We start from the raw sequence: 23,545 nt of genomic DNA, 5'->3' as shown, positions 1-23,545 counted from the left end.
CCAGCATCTGCAGTTCTTTCCTACACAAAGATAGACACAAAATGCTGTGCTAGTTTCAGTCGTCTTGTTGAGTCTCATTGTCTGTAACTCGTTTTCACCTCGCCCAGATGCCTGTCTCCTTTATACTAATAATAATAATAATAATAATATATTTTATTGTCATTGCACATAAGTGCAACGAGATTTGGGTTTGCAGCTTCCATCCGATGTCATAACTTAAATAACTAATAAAATTTAGATTTAGATACCCCGAGAAACATGGCTTGTAAAAAGAACATTACAACAGTAAAACAGTTCAAACAGACTAAAGTGCAGATGTGTCTGTGCGACGTGACCATCCGAGGGAGACAGTCCATGGGGGTGGGGGGCACTCAGCAGGGCCGGTTCAGAGCCACTATAGCTCTGGGAATGAAGCTGTTCCTGAGTCTGGAGGTTCTGGCGTGGAAGGCCTTGTAACGTCTGCCGGAGGGAAGTGGTTCGAACAGTCCATTACAAGGGTGTGAGGAGTCTTTATGGATGCTGACGGCCTTCCTGAGGCATCATTGTTACTTTTTTGCATAACTTTCATTCATTTTCTCTATATATCTCTCTATATCACCGTCTATATCTCTTGCTTCCCTTTCTCCTGAATCTCAGCCTGAAGAAGGGTCTCGACTCGAAACGTCACCCATTCCTTCTCTCCAGAAATGCTGCCTGTCCAGCTGAGTTACTCCAGCATTTTGTGTCTATCTTCGGTGTAAACCAGCACCTGCAATTCCTTCCTACACATATAATTGAGTTTAGATGAGTTTGTGTTTAATTTATTGTCATGTGTGCTGAGTTTTTGTTGTGAGCTAACAAGTCGGCAGAAAGACAATACATGATTATAATTGAGCCGTCCACAGTGTACAGATACATGATCAGGGGAATAGCGTGAATAGCGTTTAATGCATGATAAAGCCAGTAAAATTCGATCAAAGATAGTCTGAAGGTCTTCAATGACGTGGATAGTAGCTCCGGACTGCTCTCTATTGTGGTAGGATGGCTCAGTTACCCGATTACATACAAAAATTGAAAAATTTGGGCCAGAGTAGGCCATTCGGCCCTTCGAGCCAGCACCGCCATTCAATATGATCATTGCTGATCATCCAAAATCAGTACCCCGTTCCTGCCTTTTCCCCATATCCCTTAATTATGTTAGCCCTAAGAGCTATATCTAACTCTGTCTTGAAAACATCCAGTGAATTGCCCTCCACTGCCTTCTGTGGCAGAGAATTCCACAACTCTCTGGGTGAAAAAAGTTTTTCCTCATCTCAGTTGTGAAGAAACTGCCCCTGGGCAGGGACATAATTGGAGAAAGTGACAGAGGCAGAGCTGCTAACAGCATTTATAAGGAGTGTCTGAACAAGCACTTGAATTGTCCGGATGTCAATGACTTTGGGCCAAGTGTTATAAAATGCAGATTAATACAGATAAACGCCCACGGGTCATGTATGATATGGTGGGCCGACTGGCCTGTTTCCATGCTGTGTGACTTCATGAGTTCATCCCAGAGCTTAACTCCTAGACCTCTAATGATGAGCAATGTTAAAGTATCTCAGTCTGTTGTGTGGAGATCCGAGGAACTGCAGACGCTGGGTTAATTTTTAAAAAAGGCACAAAGTGCTGGAGTAACTTGGGCGGCATCTTTGGAGAACATGGATAGATGAGTCCGGATCAGGTCAGTCTGAAGAAGGGTCCTGACCCGAAACATCACCTATCCATGTTCCCCAGAGATGCTGCCTGACCCGCTGAGTGACTCCAGCACTTTGGGATTTTTTTAACACAATTTTCTGCCCTCTCCTTTCTCTTTTTCCACCACCTCCCGTATAGACAGTACGCGAGGCCAGGAGCGAAACATTGCCCCTGGCGCTGTGAGGCAGCAACTCCACTGGGTGGCTGTTAAAAATGAAAAAAAAAAGCTTCTATTCCCAGGGCATTGTTGTATCTTTTTTTTTTACCATTAGATGTTATTCATTGCACATTAGTTAAGCAAGCAGTCAACTGTGATTGTGTTACCTGGGTTTATGAATACGTCGGTGTGATGTCTGCAGTTAAAGTTACTGTGGCCGTGGGGGGAGGTGGAGGGGTGGGGAGGGGGAGGAGGAGAGCTGTGCTTTCACTTAGTGACTCCTTGGGTGTTTCACTTGTGTTTTAAGATAAGTTCAAACGATCTCTGTAACTGAGGAAATACCATCGAGAATTTGCCCCAAGGCCTGTCACACGCTGCGTTTCTGGGGAAGTTTGTCCAGTTGAAACCGTTAAAACCCACCCCGGGGACAACTAACAAATGAACACATCTGCCAGTGATTTCTACCTGTTGGTGCAAGCATTTTGTGAGCTTCGCAGCTGGGGAATGGCCTTGATTATAAGGCTTAATGAAAGTGGCCAAAATGCCCAAGTGAAAACAAGCTTGTGCAAGGACAGAAACATAGAAACATAGAAATTAGGTGCAGGAGTAGGCCATTCGGCCCTTTGAGCCTGCACCGCCATTCAATATGATCATGGCTCAGTATCAACTCAGTATCCCGTACCTGCCTTCTCTTCATACCCCCTGATCCCCTTAGCCACAAGGGCCACATCTAGCTCCCTCTTAAATATAGCCAATGAACTGGCCTCAACTACCCTCTGTGGCAGAGAGTTCCAGAGATTCACCACTCTCTGTGTGAAAAAAGTTCTTCTCATCTCGGTTTTAAAGGATTTCCCCCTTATCCTTAAGCTGTGACCCCTTGTCCTGGACTTCCCTAACATCGGGAACAATCTTCCTGCATCTAGCCTGTCCAACCCCTTAAGAATTTTGTAAGCGTTCTTCTCATGGGCCGCGGAACCAGGGGGGGGGGGGGGGGGCTGCAGCCCCTCCACTTGTTTGGTGGGAGATGCTTCATAACCTGAAATTATCTGGCCTGCGGACGTATTTTTCACTTCTTCTGAGGACCTCCGCCATCCAGAATCTCAGAACAAGCGCACAGTGCGCGCGGTAAAACCAAAGGTCATAGAGCGGGGGAGGCCGTGGATCGGATCCCGTGAGGAGGGGGGTGGGGAGGCTCTGTTTGTGTCGACGTGTGTGGCGTTAGTGCTTCACGCCCTGTGTGTTTGCGGTAACTCTGAGCCGGGGCGGGCGGTCATGAGGGAGATTGTCCGGGGGCATCAAGTGCAGCATCAACCCCTCACTTTGGCCAACGTAAACCCCCTCCCAGAACCTAAGTTACGAGCATAACTTCACCTCAGGTCAGAGGGAGACACAGAGTGGTGGAGTAACAGCGGCACAGCGGTAGAGTTGCTGCCTCACAGCGCCAGAGGACCCGGGTTTGAACCAGACCACGGGTGCCGCCTGTACGGGGCTTGTACATTCTCCCTGTGACCTGCGTGGGTTTTCTCCGGTTTTCCTCCCACACTCCAAAGACGTACAGGTTTGCAGGTTAATTGGCTTGGTATAAATGTACAACTTGTCCCTGGTGTGTGTAAGAAAGTATTAATGTGTGAAACTTGCTGGTCGGTACGGACTCGCCGGGCCGAAGGGCCTGTTTCCACACTGTATCTCTAAAACCTAAAGTAAAAAAACCAAGACTAAAAAACTCAGCTGGTCAGGCAGCATCTCTGGAGAAACGAGATGTGACAAGCCTTTGATTGTGTTGGCTGCGTTCCCGTGGTAGCATGAGGTGTAGATGGAGTCAATGGTTGGGAGTCTCGTCTGTGTGATGGCCCGCAGTGACTCTGTGTTCCAGAACCGAAACAGGCCATTCAACCCACCGAGTCCGTGCTGGCCGGCGATCCTAGCACTATCCTACACACTAGGGACAATTTTTAACTTTTCTGAAGCCAATTAACCCACAAACCTGTACGTCTTTGGAGTGTGGGAGGAAACCGGAGCACCTGGAGAAAACCCACGCGGTCACAGGGAGAATCTACAAACTCTGCACAGACAGCACCCGTGGTCAGGATTGAACCGGGGTCTCTGGAGCTGTAAGGCAGCAACTCGACCGCTGCGCCACCGTGCCACCCTGAGATTGGCTGAAATAGTCTGTCTGGCACCACCAATATTTCAAAAGGAGCGGGATAGCTTAGACAGTCGGCCACACACGGGAGAATTTACAGTTTTTCCGGAGCCAATTAATCTGCAATTAACCAATATGCAAGGCGTGGGGGAAGGTCATAAGGGATAGGAGTGGAATTAGCCCATTCGGCCCATCAAGTCTACTCCGCCATTCAATCATGGCTGATCTATCTCTCCCTCCTAGCCCCATGCTGCCTTCTCCCCATGACCTCTGACACCTGTACTAATCAAGAATCTCTCTATGTCTGCATTAACAATATCCACTGACTTGGCCTCCACAGCCTTCTGTGGCGATGCATTCCACAGATTCACCACCCTCTGACTAAAGAAGGTTGGAGCGGCTGCCTCTGCTCCCGGTGGTAGCCGGATGGGGTTTGGGAGTTGACGCAGGGGTAGATTAGTCCGAGCTGATTTAGTGAGTGTCCCCTCTGATTGCAGACTAAGCTGTGGAGTAAGTTCAAGGTGACCAACATCCCCACGCTGATCTTCATGGAGGCCAGCAGTGGGAGGATCGTCAGCAGAGACGGGCAGCTGATCATCCGCGACGACCCGCTAGGTAGGGACGTTACCGCCGACTTCGCCGCCCCCCCCCCCCCCCCCGCCCCCCCCCCACCCCCCTCGCTAAACACCCCCTCTCCTTGTCCCAAGCAGGCTCCGAGTTCCCCTGGGGGCCCAAGTCCTTTGGTGAAGTGATGGCGGGTTCACTGGTCAAGCACAGCGGGCAGACAGTGAACAGCGCTGACCTGGGCGGCAGCTACCTGGGCATCTACTTCTCCGCACACTGGGTAAGATGGTAAACTCCCCCTGCACCGCCCCCCCCCTGCTTCTCTCACACCTCACACACAGACAACAGAGAGAGAGCTGTACCTGCAGCACAGTACATCTCACACACGTACACACGCATGCTCACACACACATGTATGCACTCACACACACACACATGTACGCACATACACACATGTATGCACACACGCATGCATGCACACGCACACAGCCATGTGTACGCGCACACCACACATGTACGCACACATGCACGCACACATGCACGCACACAGCCATATGTACGCGCACACACACATGTACGCACACACACACATGTACGCACACACATACATGTATGCACGCACACATACGCAAACACACACACACGCACACATGTACACACACGTGTAAGCCCACACACAACTCTGGAGTAACTCATCGAGTCAGGCAGCATCTCTGCAGAACATGGATCGGTGACATTGTGGTCAGGACAGGGTAAGAGGGATATTGTACAAACGCAGGTAGGTGGGACTAGTATAGATGGGGCGTGTTGGTCAGTGTGGGCAAGTTGGGCCGAAGGGCCTGTTTCCGTGCTGTATGACTCTATTTTGCAGACGCTATATAAATGTTGGTGTTGATGTACATCACTTGACTCTATGACCCTTCTTCAGACTGATTGTAGTGGGATTGAGAAGGGTTCCCACCCATGACGTCACCTCTCCATATCCTCCAGAGATGCTGCCTGACCCGCTGAGTTACTCCAGCGCTGTGTGGTGTCTGAAGAAGAGTCCCAACCCGAAACGTTGTCTATCCATATTCTCCAGAGATGTTATCCGACACGTTGAGTTACCTCAGCAGTATGTGCCAAAGATACTGTGCCGGCGTAGAACTGTGGGAGCCCTGCATTGCCAGAGCTGCTGCCCCGGTGCAATAATACTGCCCCAGTGCTTAGTCTTCTTCTTGCGTGTGGCGTGCACCGCCTAAAGTTGTAGGACAACTTGTTCTATTTGATCTTACTTGAATGTGCACGCCGGGTTGATTGCATTCGTCGAAATAGTGCGGACCACATGAAGGTTGCAATCTTCCAACCCTGGCCCAGTGCAGCATTGCCAAAGGTGCTGCTCCAGTGCAATAATACTGGCCCAGTGCAATAATACTGGCCCAGTGCAATAATACTGCCCCAGTGCAATAATACTGCCCCAGTGCAATAATACTGCCCCAGTGCATTAATACTGGCCCAGTGCATTAATACTGCCCCAGTGCATTAATACTGGCCCAATGCAGTAATACTGCCAGTGGCGATAGCCCAGTGCAGCATTGAGGGACTCCTGCACTGCCAACGGGTTTAGCATAAATGTGTGTTTAGTGATCAGTGCGAGTGGGATGGGCTGAATGAATTTGTTGGCCTGCTGTTGGGCTCCAGAGTGCAGGGCGGGGGTGGAGCGGTGACCAGCGAGTTTGGCCATGGACCACAGTTTGAGTAGAAGGTGGGGCAGGAATCAACATCCTGAAACTCACGCCCTCTGCTTCCCCCACAGAACCGCCCTGTCCCACCGAGAGGGTTTCTGCCCTCTTAGAAAAATACATCTAACGGAGTCCACGGCAGCAGAGACCAGTTAGAGCTGAGCTGGGGGGGGGAGGGGAGGTGTTGGCTTTGAATGCAGTCTAGTCCTATCTATAAACCATGGGAAATGCTGCAGGCCCTCTGGACATGACGATATATTTATGAGCACAGAACACAGTGACGATGCAGGCTCCGGCACAGATTTGTAAAATTACCAAGCAAAACATAAAGACAGGAGGCTGAGTGCCAGGTGTTATTGGAGCTCATAAGATCATAAGTGGTAGGTGCAGGATTCGGCCATTTGGCCCATCAAGTCTACTCTGGCATTCAATCATGGCTGATCTGTCTTCCCCCTCTCCTGCCTTCTCCCCATAATCCCCTGACACGGGTACTAATCAAGAATCTGTCAATCTCTGCCTTAAAAATATCCATTGACTTGGCCTCCACAGCCGTCTGTGGCAAAGAATTCCACAGATTCACCACCCTCTGACTAAAGAAATTCCTCCTCATCTCCTTCCTAAAAGAACGTCCTTTAATTCTGAGGGTATGGCCTCTGGTCCTAGACTCTTCCACTAGTGGAAACATCCTCTCCACATCCACTCTATCCGGGCCTGTCACTATCCGGTGAGTTTCAGGGAGGTCCCACACATTCCTGGAGTTCTGGGTGAATGTGGGTCGTCTGTGAGGGGCAGCGTGGTGGTTAACTGACGCTGCTCTGAGCTGCTGCTGTTACTGCATTAACCCTCTCCTCTCCACACAGTGCCCACCCTGCAGAAGCCTCACCCGCGTCCTCGTGGAGATCTATCGCAAAATCAAGGAGTCGGGACAGAAGTTCGAGATTGTTTTTGTCAGCGCTGACAGGTAAAAGCATTTGCAGACGCAAGGAACTGCAGATAAGTTCATAGGTCGTAGGAGCAGAATTAGGCCATTCGGCCCTTCAAGTCCACCCCGCCATTCAATCATGGCTGATCTATCTTTCCCTCTTAACTCCTTTCTCCTGCCTTCTCCCCGCGCCCTTACTAATCAAGAACCTATCAAAGGTAGACACAAAATGCTGGAGTAACTCAGCAGGACAGGCAGCATCTCTGGAGAGAAGGAACGGGTGGCAAATTGTGCTTTAAAAAAATGCAAAGACATGCCCCCCACAGCTGTCTGTGGCAATGAATTCCACAGATTCACCACCCTCTGGCTGAAGAAATTCATCCTCATCTCCATTCTAAAGGTACATCCTTTTATTCTGAGACTGTGCCCCCTGGTCCCAGACTCTCCCACTAGTGGAACCATCCTCTCCACATCCAGGCCTTACATTATCCTTTTAAACTCCAGCGAGTATAGGGCCAGTGCCGTCAAACGCTCATCATACGTTAAGCCACTCATCACCAGGATCATTCCCTTAAACCTCCTCCGGACCCACTCCGACAATGGCACATCTTTCCTCAGATATAGGGCCCAGAAATCTGACATGGTGTTGGCCGGAGGCTGTCAGAGTGGAGGTAGAGGTCCGATTTTCTGTCAGCATCAGGAGCACCAGTGATCTCACCTTCCTTTGTGAGCTCAACACCAGTGTTAAGCCACTGTCCCACGAGGCAAGTTTACCCAAGAGCTCTTCCGAGTTAAAAGAAAAAAATCAAACTCCTGGTACTTCATCACGAGTATTTTTTTACTCTTGGAAATTTTTCACACTGTTCAAAAACCTTCACGAGTTTCCGCGTTTCCCGAGTACCTGCCGTTAGCATTACAAGCCGCTACGAGACATCCACGAGCTCTGACGTACCCACCACGTATATTCTACGTACTTACCACGAGTTTGATTTTTAATCTAAACTCGGGAGAGCTCTTGGGTAAACTCGCATCGTGGGACAGGGCCTTCTGTGAGAGAGTCGTACTCCCTCAACAATAGGGAGGCACAGTGGTGCAACGGTAGAGTTGCTGTCTGACAGCACTTACAGCGCCAGAGACCCGGGTTCCATCCCGACTACGGGTGCTGTCTGTACGGACTTTGTACCTTCTCCCCGTGACCACATGGGTTTTCTCCGAGACCTTCGGTTTCCTCCCACACTCCAAAGACGTACAGGTTTGTAGGTTCATTGGCTTAGTAGAAGTATAAATTGTCCCTAGAGGGTTAGTGTGCGGGGATCGCTGGTCGGCGCAGACTCGGTGGGCTGAAGGGCCTGTTTCCGCGCTGTATCTCTAAACTAAATTAAACTAAACATGCCCCTGTCCCATTCTCCGAAGGACCAGTGAAAGCTGCAGTGTGATTCTCGAACAGACTGATCCTTATCACCCTGGCTCTCTGTGTGAGGTTAACCAGGATGTTTCCACTAGTGGGAGAGTCTAGGACCAGAGGCTATAACCTTGGGATAAAAGGACGCACCTTTGGAAAGGAGATGAGGAATTAATTTCTTTGATCAGAGGGTGGTGAATCTGTGGAATTCATTGCCACAGACAGCTGTGGAGTAAATGGGCAGAGATTGACAGATTCTAGATTAGTACGGATGTCAGGGGTTATGGGGAGAGCAGGATGGGGTTAGGAGGGAGAGTTGGATCAGCCATGATTGACTGGCGGAGCGGACTTGATGGGCCGAATGGCCTCATTCTGCTCCGACAACTTGCGAACGTATGAACAAGTGCCGCACAGATGGCCACACGCACTTCACTGGGCCGAGACTAACCAAAGCCTTTCCCCCCCCCCCCCCCCCCCCCCCCCCCCCCCCCCCCAAGGCAAGCGAAGAAAGGGACCCTTTGTTTGGGAGCACAGATTGAAATGGAAGTTGAAAGGCCATTGAGTGCCTCCTCCGTCAATCAGTTGCTCAATAAACACTTCTGTTTAAACAGATCGGTTGGACAAGTGACAATTTAAATGCGCGTTTACACTTAGGGTTGTTTTAAGCAATATTCCCCAGTCACCGTCTGTGCTTGGATTAGCGCTGCAGAAAGAGACTCTGTGGAGTTCCCACTGCAACCATAACTAGACTCAGCAACTGCTTCTTCCCCACTGCTATCTGTCAAACTGTTTCCATGGTTTGTACTGAAAATAGACACAAAGTGCTGGAGTAACTCAGCGGGTCAGGCAGCATCTCTGCAGAGAAGGGACGGCTTTTCCTCAAACCAAGCCTGGTGTGAGGAAAGGCTCAAATGTTGCCTGGACATCCCCAGGTTGCACGATATTCCATGGGGAGGCCGTGGAAACAACTAGTGACAATTGCTTCTTGTATATTCGTGGTTCCAGCACTCATAGCGCACACACACACACACAAGTGTACACACGCGCACACAGTCCGTGCACATGAACACGCATTGACACAGCCCATACACATATGTTTCACACCCACATGCACTGACACATGCACACGTACTAACAATGCGTCTGAAGAAGGGTCCTGACCCGAAACGCCACCTATGCCTTCGCTCCAGAGATGCTGCCTGACCCGCTGAGTTGCTCCAGCACTTTGTGTCTATTTTCAGTACAAACCATGGAAACAGTTTGACAAGTTCCTGTTGTGTATTTGTAGTTCTTACCAATATAAATAATATACGTACACTCACACACTCACTCACTACACACACACACTGACACTCATACACACTCACTCACACACTCACTCACACTCACTCACTCACTCACACTCACTCACTCACACACTCACTCACTCACTCACTCACACACACACACACACACCTCACACACTACACTCACACACACACACTCACACACACTCACACACTCACACACACTCACTCACACACACACACACACACACACACACACACACACACACACACACACACACACACACACACTCACTCACTCACTCACACACTCACACACACACACACACACACTCACACACACACACACACACACACACACACACTCACACACACTCACACACACACACACACACACACACTCACACTCACTCACTCACTCACACACTCACTCACTCACACACTCACTCACTCACTCACTCACTCACTCACTCACTCACTCACTCTCACACTCACACAATACAAGTGTGAATATAAAGCCTGAAAACTGTTAACGTCCAGGTTCAGGAGCAGCTTCTTCCCTACAACCAACAGGCTATTAAACACTACAACCTCTGAATACGCTCAGAATTACATAGACTTAGGGACATTGTTTTTGAGTTTACACTATTATTTTGCTCTATTTATTTGTCTGTTTGTTATTTCCCCCTGGTTCTTGATTCCCCCACTCTGGGTAAAAGACTCTGTTCATTCACCCTTTCTATTCCCCCCATGACGTGGATGCTCCAGTTTCTCCTCTCACATGCTAAAGACGTGCGGGTCTGTAGACCGCACATCGTCTGTAAATGGCCGCCAGTGTGTAGGGAGTGGTGGAACCTAGGGCGGAGGGTCAATTGGCATGCCAGAATGGGAGATGGGAGCCAGCATTGACCCAATGGGCCGAGTGGCTTCTTTCTACATTACAAAACTGTTGGTCAGGATGGTGTGTGACTCTGGTGGATGGTGTTTGCACCCCTTGACCTTGTCTTTGTCCGTTTCTCCATTGCACCCTCCCGGGTGACTAAAGGGCATCGAGGTGGAGTCAGTAGGTGACGCAGTGCGTCGGCATCTCTCGTTTCCCTTTTCCCCTAACTAGTCTGAAGAAGGGTCTCGACCCGAAATGTCTCCCGTTCCTTCTCTCCAGAGATGCTGCCTGTCCCGCTGAGTTACTCCAGCTTTTTGTGTCTAACTTCGTTGTCTGAGTGTGTGTGTGACAAGCCTGTAGTCTGTAAGTTGTGACTGACACGCTTGTGAAACAAAACCCCTGCAGAATTAGCGCTGGCCTCACACCAAGATCGCTGCCTGCAGTCCCTCTACTGCTATTTATAACTGGTGACTTTCAATATAAACATTTGATTTTTTTTCCCCTCCCTCCCCCCTGTCCGTGAGAAGGTTTGGCATCTGGATACCCAAAGACATGCACGTCACATGTCAGGTCACAACTTGCCCTCTGCGAGTGTAAATCAAGGGGCTTTCTGGGACTGTGTGCTCCCCCATGCAAGTCCTCCAAACCAATCAGACCAGACTTGGGCAGTGGGAGTCTGCAATGCCTTGGCCCAAACCCATCGCGGGGCTGAGATAGACACGGAATGTCAGATTAAGGAAAGGGGAGATGCAACGAGACCTGGGTGTCCTTGTAAATCAATCACTGAAAGTAAGCAGGCAGGTACAGCAGAAAGTAAATGGCATGTTGGCCTTCATAGCGAGAGGATCTGAGTATAGGAGCAAGATGGAATATTGTGTGCAGTTTTGGTCTTCTAATTTGAGGAAGGACATTCTTGCTATTGAGGGAGTGCAGCGTAGGTTCTCCAGGTTAAACCCTGGGATGGCGGGACTGTGATATGATGAAAGAATGGATCGACTGGGCTTGTATTCACTGGAATTTAGAAGGATGAGAGGCGATTTTTTAGAAACATATAAAATTATTAAGGGATTGGAAAGGCTAGATGCAGGGAAAATGTTCCCAATGTTCAGGGAGTTGGGGTCGCTGTTTAAGAATAAGGGGTAGGCCATTTCGGACTGAGATGAGGAAACGCTTTTTCACCAGAGAGTTGTGAATCTGTGGAATTCTCTGCCACAGAAGGCAGTGGAGGCCAATTCAATGGATGCATTCAAGTGAGAGTTAGATAGAGCTCTTAAGGCCAACAGAATCAAGGGATATGGGGAGAATGCAGGAACAGGGTACTGGTTCTAGCTGATCATATTGAATGGTGGTGCTGGTTCGAAGGGCCGAGTGGCCTACTCCTGCTACTGTTTCCTTTTGTTCTTGTGAAATGCAAAGATGAGAGTGAAGGAAAGGCAGCCTGGTCCTGGCATTGTTGAAGATAATGTTGATGGCTAAAGGATCTAAGCGCCAACTCAGATGATGGGGTGCCGTTCCTCAATGTGCTACTATCCAGGTCATCAATACAGAGAGGTCCAAGTGAGTGGTGCGGTGGTGATTTCAAGAGGCTGGCAAATAGTGAGAGAGGTCAGAGAAGATTGATACAAAATGCTGGAGTAACTCAGCGGGTCAGGCAGCCAGCTCTGGAGAAAAAGGAGCAGGTGACGTTTTGGGTCGAGACCCTCTTGAGAGTCAGGGGAGAAGGAATCTGGAGGTATGAAAAGATACAAACAAATCAGGGCCAGCACCGACTGATGACCCAGCCCAGGAAAAGTGGAGCCCACAATGGTCCAATGTTGGCTGTGGAAGAGGTGATAACAAAGGGATTATATGGGTGGGAACGGTGGAACTGGCAGGATGACTAGGGCGGGGGAGGGGCGGAGAGAGAGGGAATGCAGGGGTGACTAGAAATTAGATAAATTAGGATTGGGACCTCCGATCGCTGGTGGTCCATGTCCTCAAGTCCTCTTCCCTCCTGATTAGTATCCAGAGATAGAGTCAAGGTCTCTCGCCTACATTAGTCCCACCTGCCCGCGTTTGGCCCATATCCTTCTAAACCTTTCTCATCCATGTATCTGTCCAAGTGTGTTTTAAGTACTTGCCACAAATATCTCCTTTGGCAGCTCGTTCCATACACCCACCGCCATCTGCATGGAAAAGTTGCCTCTCGGGATCCCATTAAATCTTTCTCCTCGATCTATGTAACAGATGGAACCGCAGGTGCTGGATTACAGGAAAAAGACCCAAAGTGCTGGAGTAACTACGCGGGTCAGGCAGCATCTCTATTAGTATGGGCGTGTTCTTGAATTGTTAGGGCATCAAAGGTTACCGGGAGAAGGCAAGAAAATGGGAGTTGAAAAGGAGAAATAGATCAGAATAACAAAAAATGAACAAATGGCATAACAGTCTGTTGATGGGCCGAATGGCTTCATTCTGCTCCTATGTCTTAAGGTCCCAATCACAGCCCCTCCAAATCTCTTCCTCTCTTCCTCCATTCACCTCCATTGTCCTGGATGATATTAGTTCACAATCAAAGTCTAGATTTAGTTTATTTTAGTTTATTGTCATGTATACTGAGGTACAGTGAAAAGCTTTTGTTTGCATCCGGTCCGAGGAAGGACTATACATGATTACAATCGATCCATCTACAGTGTACAGATACATGATAAAGAGGATGACGTAAATGACGCCTAGTACAAGATCAAAGCACTAAAGTCCGATCAAAGTTGGTCCGAGCGTCTCTAATGAGGTAGATAGTATCTCAGGACTGCTCTCTGGTTGTGGTAGGATGGTTCAGTTGCCTGATAACAGCTGGGAAGAAACTGTCCCTGAATCTGGAGGTGTGCGTTTTCACACTTCTGAACCTTTTGCCTGATGGGAGAGGGGGGAAAGAACGAAAGACTGGGGTGAGACTGGTCCTTGGTTCTGCTGCTGGGGCAGCGTGAGGTGGAGATGGAGACAATGGAAGGGAGGTTTGTCTCCAATGAGGTAGTTAGTAGTTCAGATCTGCTCGCTAATTGGTAATAGAATTGTTCAGTTTACCTGATAACAGCTGGGAAGAAACTGTCCCCGAAGCTGGACTGTTGTGGTTGCAAACATTTGTTGCCTCCTTTAGTTGTTGAGCTTATTGATGTTCCACCTCTACTCTATACCTCTCCAACACCCATCTTAGAGGCAAAAGTTTAGAAGGATGAGAGGGGATCTCATTGAAACATATAAGATTGTTAAGGGTTCGGACACGCTAGAGGCAGGAAACATGTTCCCGATGTTGAAGGGGAGTCCAGAACCAGGGGCCACAGTTTAAGGATAAGGAGTAAGCCATTTAGAACGGAGACGAGGAAACACTTTTTCTTACAGAGAGTGGTGAGTCTGTGGAATTCTCTGCCTCAGAGGGCGGTGGAGGCAGGTTCTCTGGATGCTTTCAAGAGAGAGCTAGATGGGGCTCTTAAAAATAACGGAGTCAGGGGATATGAGGAGAAGGCAGGAATTGGGTACTGATTGGGGATGATCAGCCATGATCACATTGAATGGCGGTGCTGGCTCGAAGGGCCGAATGGCCTACTACTGCACCTATTGTCTATTGTCTAAAAGAGTACTTGTGTGCTGACTATGTGCTTGCTTCCTCCGCAGGTCAGAGGATTCCTACAAGCAGTATTTCAGCGAGATGCCTTGGACAGCAGTCCCGTACACTGATGAAGCCAGGCGGTCCCGTCTCAATAGACATTACGGCATACAAGGTAGGAGGAGGAACCGCCGTGGTCTGCCTCCTGCTGCCACTCACCGCCCTCCGGCGCTCTTCACACTGTAGAGATACAGCGAGGTCTGTTCTGTACAGGAGCACCATCCTACACACACCGGGGATCATTCACAATTGTACTGAGGTCAACAAACCTACAAAGCTGTATGTCTTGGGAGTGTGGGAGGAAACCGGAGCACCCGGAGAAAACCGACAAAGTTACATCAGGTTCATCAAACAGAGTTCTCTTCTGCTCATAGAAACATAGAAAATAAGTGCAGGAGTAGGCCATTCGGCCCTTCGAGCCAGCACTGCCATTCAATATGATCATGGCTGATCATCCAGAATCAGTACCCCGTTCCTGCTTTCTCCTCGTATCCCTTGATTCCGTTCGTCCTAAGAGCTAAATCTAACTCTCTCTTGAACACACAGACCCGCCGCTGCTTGAGTTCTTGATTAGCACGGGTGTCGGGTTATGGGGAGAAGGCAGGAGAATGGGATTAGGAGGGAGAGACAGATCAGCCTTGATTGAATGGCGGAGCAGACTTGAAGGGCCGAATGGCCTAATTCTGCTCCTACTCCTTATGACCGTATGCACATGTCAGCAGGCGGGTCCCTCCTTCGATCTCGGCGGCCCCGCGCTGGGCCCCCTGTGGTACAAATCACCCACACTCTGATACGTTGCTGCGTTACCACCCAATGTTGGACTTGCTGCAACTCCTCAAGTCCTTCTCCACTGCACCGCCCGACCACTCCAGCTACACCTCCACTTCCAGCAGCCAGAAGGAATAAAGGCACAGGGGCATCGCTTAGTATAACTACCCCGCCTTCTCCCTCTGCGCTAACTCGGAAATATATCTCCACCCCATGTCCGCTGGTGCTCGATCGCAACGCTGAAGCTCCCAGCTCAAACGCAGTGACCATTACCATCTCCTTCAGGGTGGTTAGAGGGGGGAGTATAGGAGATGGCAGTGGGAGGTGTCCATTTTGACCCATTGGTCTGCTCCCCTGTGTAGTGATATTGTGACTGAGTCTCTGCCTCGTCCACATCCCACCTCGATTCCCATCTCCATTGCCACGGATGACTCCAAGTCGGCAAGTACTTTCACAACAGGCAGCATGTATTGACCATAATACCATAGGACATAGGAGCAGAATTAAGCCATTTGGCCCATCAAGTCTGTTGCCCCATTCAATCATGGCTGATCTATCTTTCTCTCTCAACACCATTCTCCTGCCTTCTCCCCATAACCCCTGACACCTTTACTAACCATGAACCTGTTAATCTCTGCTTTAAAAATACCCAATGACTTGGCCTTCACAGCCGTCTGTGGCAATGAATTGCATAGATTCGCTGAGTAAAGAAATTCCTCCTTATCTCCATTCTAAAGGTACTTCCTTTTATCCTTCCTTTACTGGTCCTAAACTAGTGGAAACGTCCTCTTCAGGTCCACTCTATCTAGGCCTAGGTAGCTTGGGCTCGATTGATTGATTGATTAAAAGATATAGCATGGAAACAGGCCCTTCGGCCCACTGAGTCCAGGCCGACCATCGATCACCCATCCACACAGTTCTATGTTATCTCACTTTCTCAGCCACACCCTGCACGCTGATGGTAGTTCACAGCGGGCAAATTAGCCTGCAAACCCGCACGTCTCTGGGATGTGGGAGGAAAGTGGAGCACCTGGAGGAAACCCACGCGGTCACGGGGAGAACGTGCAAACTCCACACAGACAGCACCCGAGGTCGGGACCGAACCTGGGTCCCTGGCGCTCTGAGGCAGAGGCTCCACCCGCAGCGCCAGTGAGCAGCACGAGTGAATTGGCGGGTGGGTGTGGGATCGCGAGGCCTGGAGTAGGTTGTTCTTTGGAGCTGAGTGCATGCAGGCACCGACCCGCAGCTCTGAATGCTGCATTGCAACGTAACACCAGCGCATTCTTGGAGAGGTGAAGGGAGCAAATGCAGGGCGGCAGCCCGCACTCGTCTGCTCTCGCCCCGAGGACTTTGTTTTTAATTTTAGTTTTGAGATACAGTGCAGGAAACAGGCCTTTCGGCTCATTGAGTCCACACCGACCAGCGATCCCCACACACTAACACTATCCTACACACACTAGAGACAATTTGCACTTATACCAAGCCAATTAACCTACATACCTGTACGTGGCAAGTGGGAAGAAACCGAAGATCTCTGAGAAAACCCATGCAGGTCACGGGGAGAACGTACAAACTCCGTACAGACAGCACCCGTAGTCAGGATCGAACCCGGGTCTCTGGTGCTATAAGGCAGTAGCTTTTCGGAAGATGAGGAGGAATTCTTTAGTCAGAGGGCGGTGAATCTGTGGAATTCTTTGCCACGGAGTGCTCTGGAGGCCAGGTCAGTGGATATTTTTAAGGCAGAGATAGATATATTCTTGATTAGTACGGGTGTCAGAGGTTATCAGGGAAGGCAGGAGAATGGGGTTAGGAGGGAGAGATAGATCAGCCACGATTGAATGGCGGAGTAGATTTAACGGGTCGAATGGTCGAATTCTACTCCTATTCCTTATGACGTTATGACAGGAACGGGGTACTTACAGATTGTGGATGATCAGCCATGATCACAGTGAATGGCGGTGCTGGCTCGAGGGGCTGAATGGCCACCTCCTGCACCTATTGTCTATTGTCTATTGTAACTTTGTGTCATGGAGCCAGCCTGACCTCCTCGCATTTCTTAATTTTCAACACCAACATATCATCGTAACTTGATGTCTTCTCCCTACCCCCTCCCCCCCCCTTAAAATAAACCTCCCAATTGCCCTTGAAAGTAAAGCAAGCCATTTGTAACGTTTTGTTTCCAGGGCCCCCAGTGTGTTAGCCAGTGAACGCCACAGGTTTTATTACAACATATTTGTACAAGTTCTTACGGGCTCCGGCACATCACAGAGTGCGGGGCGTGATCGGGGGAGCAGCGCCGCTCCTCAGCTCCTCAGAGAGGCTGCTCCGCTTCTGCTTTCATTAAACAAAAGCTCAGTGGAATGAAACATTTCACATTTCTTTTTTTAGCTTGGCCTTGAAATGCCTGTGGGCCTGATGAGTAATGCCAAGTGTTGCCTGTGTGTGTGTGTGTGTGTGTACCCGTTGCTGCTGCTGCTGCTGCTGCCTGACTAGCTGGAATTACTGGACCTTTTACTCTGGGCTTAGATGCTGCAGGACTCTCACATCATTAAACACTCCCTCACACAAACCCCTCGCCCCCACCTCAAGTGACAAGAGAGCTGTATTCCCATATGTCCCAGATAGGAAAATGAAATTCTTACAGTAAAACAGTCGATCATGTCGAGTTTCCTCTCATCTGCACAAGTCCGCTGAGTTTGTGAGTTCTAGGAGTAGAATTAGGCCATTCGGCCCATCAAGTCTACTCCGTCATTCAATCGTGGCTGATCTATCTCTCCCTCTCAACTCCATTCTCCTGCCTTCTCCCCATAACCTCTGACACCCGTACTAATGAAGGATCTATTTATCTCTGCCTTAAATATATCCATTGATGGCCTCCACAGCCTTCTGTGGCAAAGAATTCCACAGATTCATCACCATCTGACTAAAGAAATTCCCCCCTCATCTGCTTCCCAAAGGAACGTCCTGTATTTCTGAGGCCATGACCTCTGGTCCTGAATTCCCCCACTAGTGGAAACATCCTCTCCACATCCACTCTATCCAGGCCTTTCACCATTCAAAAAGTTTCAATGCGGTCCGCGCTGATCCTTCTGAACGCCAGCGAGTACATGCCCGTTGCCGTCAAACCTGCACCATATGTCAGCCCGCTCATTCCTGCGATCATGCTTGTAAACCTCACCTGGACCCTCTACAGCACCAGCACACCCTTCCTCAGATATGGGGCCCACATTAGATACAGGTACAGTGAAAAATCTTGTTTGCAAAGGATCAATTGAAAGATACAGCTTGAAAACAGGCCCAGAAGGATCAATAGACAATAGGTGCAGGAGTAGGCCATTCAGCCTTTCAGTAGGCCCAGCACCGCCATTCAATGTGATCATGGCTGATCATCCCCAATCAGTACCCCGTTCCTGCCTTCTCCCCATACCCCCTGACTCCGCTATTTTTAATAGCCCTATCTAGCTCTCTCTTGAAAGCATCCAGAGAACCTGTCTCCACCGCCCTCTGAGGCAGAGAATTCCACAGACTCACCACTCTCTGTGAAAAAAAGTGTTTCCTCGTCTCCGTTCTAAATGGATTACTCCTTATTCTTAAACTGTGGCCCCTGGTTCTGGTCTCCCCCAACATCGGGCACATGTTTCCTGCCTCTAGCGTGTCCAATCCCTTAACAATCTTATATGTTTCAATGAGATATCCTCTCATCCTTCTAAACTCCAGAGTGTACAAGCCCAGCTGCTCCATTCTCTCAGCATATGACAGACCCGCCATCCCGGGAATTAACCTTGTAAACCTACGCTGCCCTCCCTCAATAGCAAGAATGTCCTTCCTGAAATTAGGGGACCAAAACTGCACACAATACTCCAGGTGTGGTCTCACTAGGGCTCTGTACAACTGCAGAAGGACCTCTTTGCTCCTATATTCGATTCCTTGCTCCTATATTCGATTTTTGAGAGAAAAAGGAATAGGTGACGTTTCGGGTCGAGACCCTTCCTCAGGCAGAGAGTCTGGGAAGATGAGGGGGGAAAGAGATATGGGGAGATATAGAACAAATGAATGAAAGATATGTAAAAAAGTAACAATGATAAAAAGGAACAGGTCGTGACTAGCTGTGTGCTAGGTGAAAATGAGTTACAAACAATGAGGTTCAACAAGATGACTTTAAAGCTAATACAACTACTTGGGTGGGACGGAGAGAGAGGGGATGCACGGGTTACTGAAAGGTAGAGAAATCAATATTCATACCTTTATACCTCTTACCTGTAATCCTCTAACTTCATACCTCTAAACCCTTCCTATCCATTTACCTGTCCCTATAACTTTTAAACAGTTTTATAGTACCTGCCTCAACTACCTCCTCAGGCAGCTCGTTCTATGCACCCACTACCCTCTGAGTGAAAAAGTCACCCCACAGGTTCCTATTAAATCTCACCACTCTCACCGTAAACCAGTGTCCACTGGTTCTTGATTCCCCTACTCTGGGTAAATAACTGTACAAAATTCTGTTCTGCTATTCGATAAGATCCAGACCTGATTGATCAAAATCCCAGTTCTCTTTAGAGGTCCACAAATACTATAAATCTCACCATTCACTCTATTTAATAAACTAAACTATATTAAGCTGAGTTTACTCTGAGTTTTAATTCAGTCTGAAGAAGGGTGCTGACCCGAAACGTCACCCACCCTTGTTCTCCACAGATGTTGCTCGACCTGCTGAGTTACTCCAACACTTTGTGTCTGCCTTTGACACACAGTGCAGTTCCACAGCTTCAGAGACCCGGGTTCGATCCTGACCTCGGGAGCTGTCCGTGTGGCGTTTGCACGTTCTCCCTGTGACCGCATGAGTTTCCTCCGGGTGCTCCGGTTTCCTCCCACATGTCAAGGACAGGCGGTCAGAAGGTTAATTGGCCCTCTGTAACTTGTTCCCGAGTGTGGAGGCGAGTAGTGAAGTGAGGGAGAATTAAAGGGCATCTGATAGAGGTCAGGGGACTGGGAACTATGTGGGGGTGAGATTGATGGGCCTGCCCTGAGAGCTAGCACAGAGTAGATAGGCTGAACGGCCACCTTATGTCTTGTGAGGAAATTATGAAATGCAGAAAGCTCTCAAGACTGATTTATGTTTGAGGCTGAATTGTTGCTCCTTAGCCAAGAATAATACAAATCTTGATTGGATTATCCCAAGTCATCTTTGTTAGAATCTAACATATAAAGGAATATATAGGGAATATATAAAGGCGGCCATGGTGGAGTTGCTGCCTTACAGCTTGCAGCACCAGAGACCCGGGTTCAATCCTGTCCACAGGTGCTGTCTGTACGGAGTTTGTTTGTACGTTCTCCCCGTTACCGCGCGGGTTTTCTCCGAGATCTTCGGTTTACTCCCACACTCCAAAGACGTGCAGGTTTGTAGGTTCATTGGCTTGGTGTTAATTGTGTAAATTGTCCCTAGTGTGTGTAGAATTGTGTTAATGTGCGGGGATCGCTGGTCGGCGCAGACTCTGTGGGCCAAAGGGCCTGTTTCCGCATTGTCTCTCCCAAACTAAAAACGAAACAATATCTCAGAGGAAAAAAATGTGTCAGCTCTCTCAGTGCTGAGGGTGACTGCCCATGTTTGGACTAATTCTGCAGAAATATTAAACTATGCAGGAGGAAGGGAGGGACATGCAGCCTATGTTTTCCTTGCCTTCGGAGAGAGGTTGGTGAACTGAACAAGATCTCTCATCATAGACACACAACGTGCTGGAGTAACCCAGAGGGTCAGGCAGCATTTCTGGAGCAAAAGGGTGGGTGACGTTTTGGGTTGGAATCCTTCATCTGACTGAATGTCGGGGGGGGGGGGGGGGAAACTAGAGGTAGGAAAAAGGCCAGAACAAATCAGGGCCGGCAGCAGATGACCAAGGGAGGTTGAAACCCATAATGGCCACCCCACCCCTCCACCCTCCTTAGTGGCCTGTGCCACACCCCCCCCTCTCCTTCACCTGTATCCACCTATCACTTTCCAGGCTTTGTCCTTTCCGCCACCTCTCTTCCACCTTTCTCCCCGCTGCTATAATCAGCCTGAAGAAGAGTCCTGACCTGAAATGTCGCCAGCCCAAAGATGCTGTCTGACCTGCTGAATTACTCCAGCACTTTGTGCCTTTTTTTTTGTAAACCAGCATCTGCAGTTCTTTGTGTCTACATGTCCCAATATCTCCCCATGCAAAATTGATATTTTGAAGGCCGTCACTAGCAGGCCATGGGGAATGGTTTCTTCCCAGCTGTTTCTGGCAACTGAATAGCCCCCTAATCAGCTAGCGTGCAGTCCCACCTACCATTTTACTAGATCTAGATCTTTGAACAATCTTCACTTGGACTTTATCAGACTTAGATGTTACATGTACTAAATGTTGTATCCTTTATCTGCGCACCGTGGATGACTAGATTTATTCATGTGTTGGAAGGAACTGCAGATGCTGGTTTACAGTGAAAATTGACACAAAATGCTGGAGTAACTGTGTCTAGTTTTGATTGTATTCATATTTTGTCTTTTCTTTGACTAGTCTCTCTCTCATCTCTCTCTCTCTCCCCCCTCCATCCCTCCCTTTCTCCCCCTGCCTCTCTCTCTCTCTCTCTCTCTCTCTCACTGTTACTCCCTCTGTTCTGTCTCTCTATCTCTCTACACCTTTATCTCCCTCTCTCCCTCCCTCTCTTTCCCTCTCTCTATCTGTCGTTCTCTCTCGCACTCCCTCTCTCTCTTTCTCTTACTCACTCCGTCTCTCTGGCTCTCCTCTCTCTCTTCCCCCTCTCTCTTTCACCATATCTCTCTGTCTCTATCTCTATCTCTGTGCCTCTCTCTGTATCTTTAGCCAACGACTAACCAGTCAGCACTGAACTGATCAAGTAGCCCAGACTCTGTGGCCATCTCCACCTGACACACAGACTGTCCTGTGACTGTCCAACCCCTCGCCTCTCTGCAACTTAAAACACGCCTGCTCTCTCATTCACCCCGTCTCTCCCTCCACGGACACTGCCTGGCCTGCTGAGTGTTTGCACCAATGTCCCCACTCTCTCCTTAGACTTCAGCTTCCCAGCACCTGACCTTGGTGGAGTTGCTGCCTTACAGTCGATAGACACCAAATGCTGGAGTAACTCAGCGGGAACAAGCAGCATCTCTGGAGAGAAGCAACAGGTGACGTTTTGGGTCGAGGTCCTTCTTCAGACTGCTGAAGGTTCTGAGGAAGGGTCTCGACCCGAAACGTCACCCATTCCTTCTCTCCAGAGATGCTGCCTGTCCCGCTGAGTTACTCCAGCATTTTGTTGTCTACCTTCGGTGTAAACCAGCGTTTGCAGTTCCTTCCCACACGCCTGTCCCTGACTGGCTGGCTTTGTCTGGTGGCGTTGGGGGGGACTCTGTAACATCACACACAGAGTCCTGTCACAGAGCACAACACCGCACCCATACAGGCAACTGTTTACACCAGTGATTTAATTGATGAGGTTGAAACATGGTCTTGCTCATCGTCAGTGTTTTCAATAATATATGTTTTTTTTGCCAAAGTGCTTGCAATGTTTCAGACGAGTCCCCGTTTACTATGGGCAGAAGCATCCCTGTAATAAACCTTCATCCATCAGGGCCGCTCAGTCCAAATGCTTTTAATTATGTACAAGGGACTTGAGCCGAGGTTAATTCACCAAAGTTCAATATGAAACTGTAAGGAGGAAACTCATGGAGAGCATAGGGTGGCACGGTGGCGCAGCGGTAGAGTTGCTGCCTCACAGGGTTCCATCCTGACTATGGGTGCTGTCTGTACAGAGTTTGTACCTTCTCCCCAAGACCTGCGTGGGTTTTCTCCAGCAAGCTCCGGTTTCCCCCCACACTCCAAAGAGGTGCAGGTTTGTAGGCAAATTGATTTGGTATAAGTGTAAATTGTCCCTTGTGTGTTAGTGTGCGGGGATCGCTGGTCGGTGCGGATTCGGTGGTCCGAAGGGCCTGTTTCTGCGCTGTATCTCTAAATTAAACTAACCTACAGAAGGTGCGCAGCACCAGGTGCGTTTAATAGTGGGCGATGGGGGTTGAGAACCTATTGCCGGGGGTGGTGGTGGAAGCAGATATGATAGTGGCATTAAAGAGGCTTTTAGATAGGCAGGTGGATATGCAGGGAGTGGAGGGATATGGATCATGAGCTGACAGCGGAGATTAGTTTAACATGGCACCATGTTCAGCACAGACATTGTGGACCGAAGGGCCTGTTCCTGTGCTGTACTGTCCTATGCTAGGGTTACACAGCTCTGGGTCGTAGATATGGAGACAATTAATGGAGACCCACCCTGGGGTAAAGTCTGTGAATTTGATTTACTGGAACTGAAGCTGCT

General features: G+C 49.2%; 1 protein-coding gene across 1 annotated transcript in view; it reads left to right on the top strand.

The window, feature by feature from the left end:
• nxn (nucleoredoxin) overlaps positions 1 to 23,545 on the top strand; it is a 93,245-nt gene that overhangs the window by 48,388 nt on the left and 21,312 nt on the right. The window contains exons 2-5 of the mRNA XM_055657622.1: positions 4,511 to 4,628; positions 4,724 to 4,857; positions 7,159 to 7,259; positions 14,440 to 14,546. Of these exons, the coding sequence (XP_055513597.1) occupies positions 4,511 to 4,628; positions 4,724 to 4,857; positions 7,159 to 7,259; positions 14,440 to 14,546 (460 nt within the window). The remainder of the gene's footprint in view (positions 1 to 4,510; positions 4,629 to 4,723; positions 4,858 to 7,158; positions 7,260 to 14,439; positions 14,547 to 23,545) is intronic.

This window comes from Leucoraja erinacea, chromosome 28 (assembly GCF_028641065.1).
Source record: "Leucoraja erinacea ecotype New England chromosome 28, Leri_hhj_1, whole genome shotgun sequence".
Classification (NCBI taxonomy): domain Eukaryota; kingdom Metazoa; phylum Chordata; class Chondrichthyes; order Rajiformes; family Rajidae; genus Leucoraja; species Leucoraja erinaceus.
The sequence above is the reverse complement of the archived record's forward strand: the minus strand, read 5'-3'. Positions and strand labels throughout refer to the sequence as shown.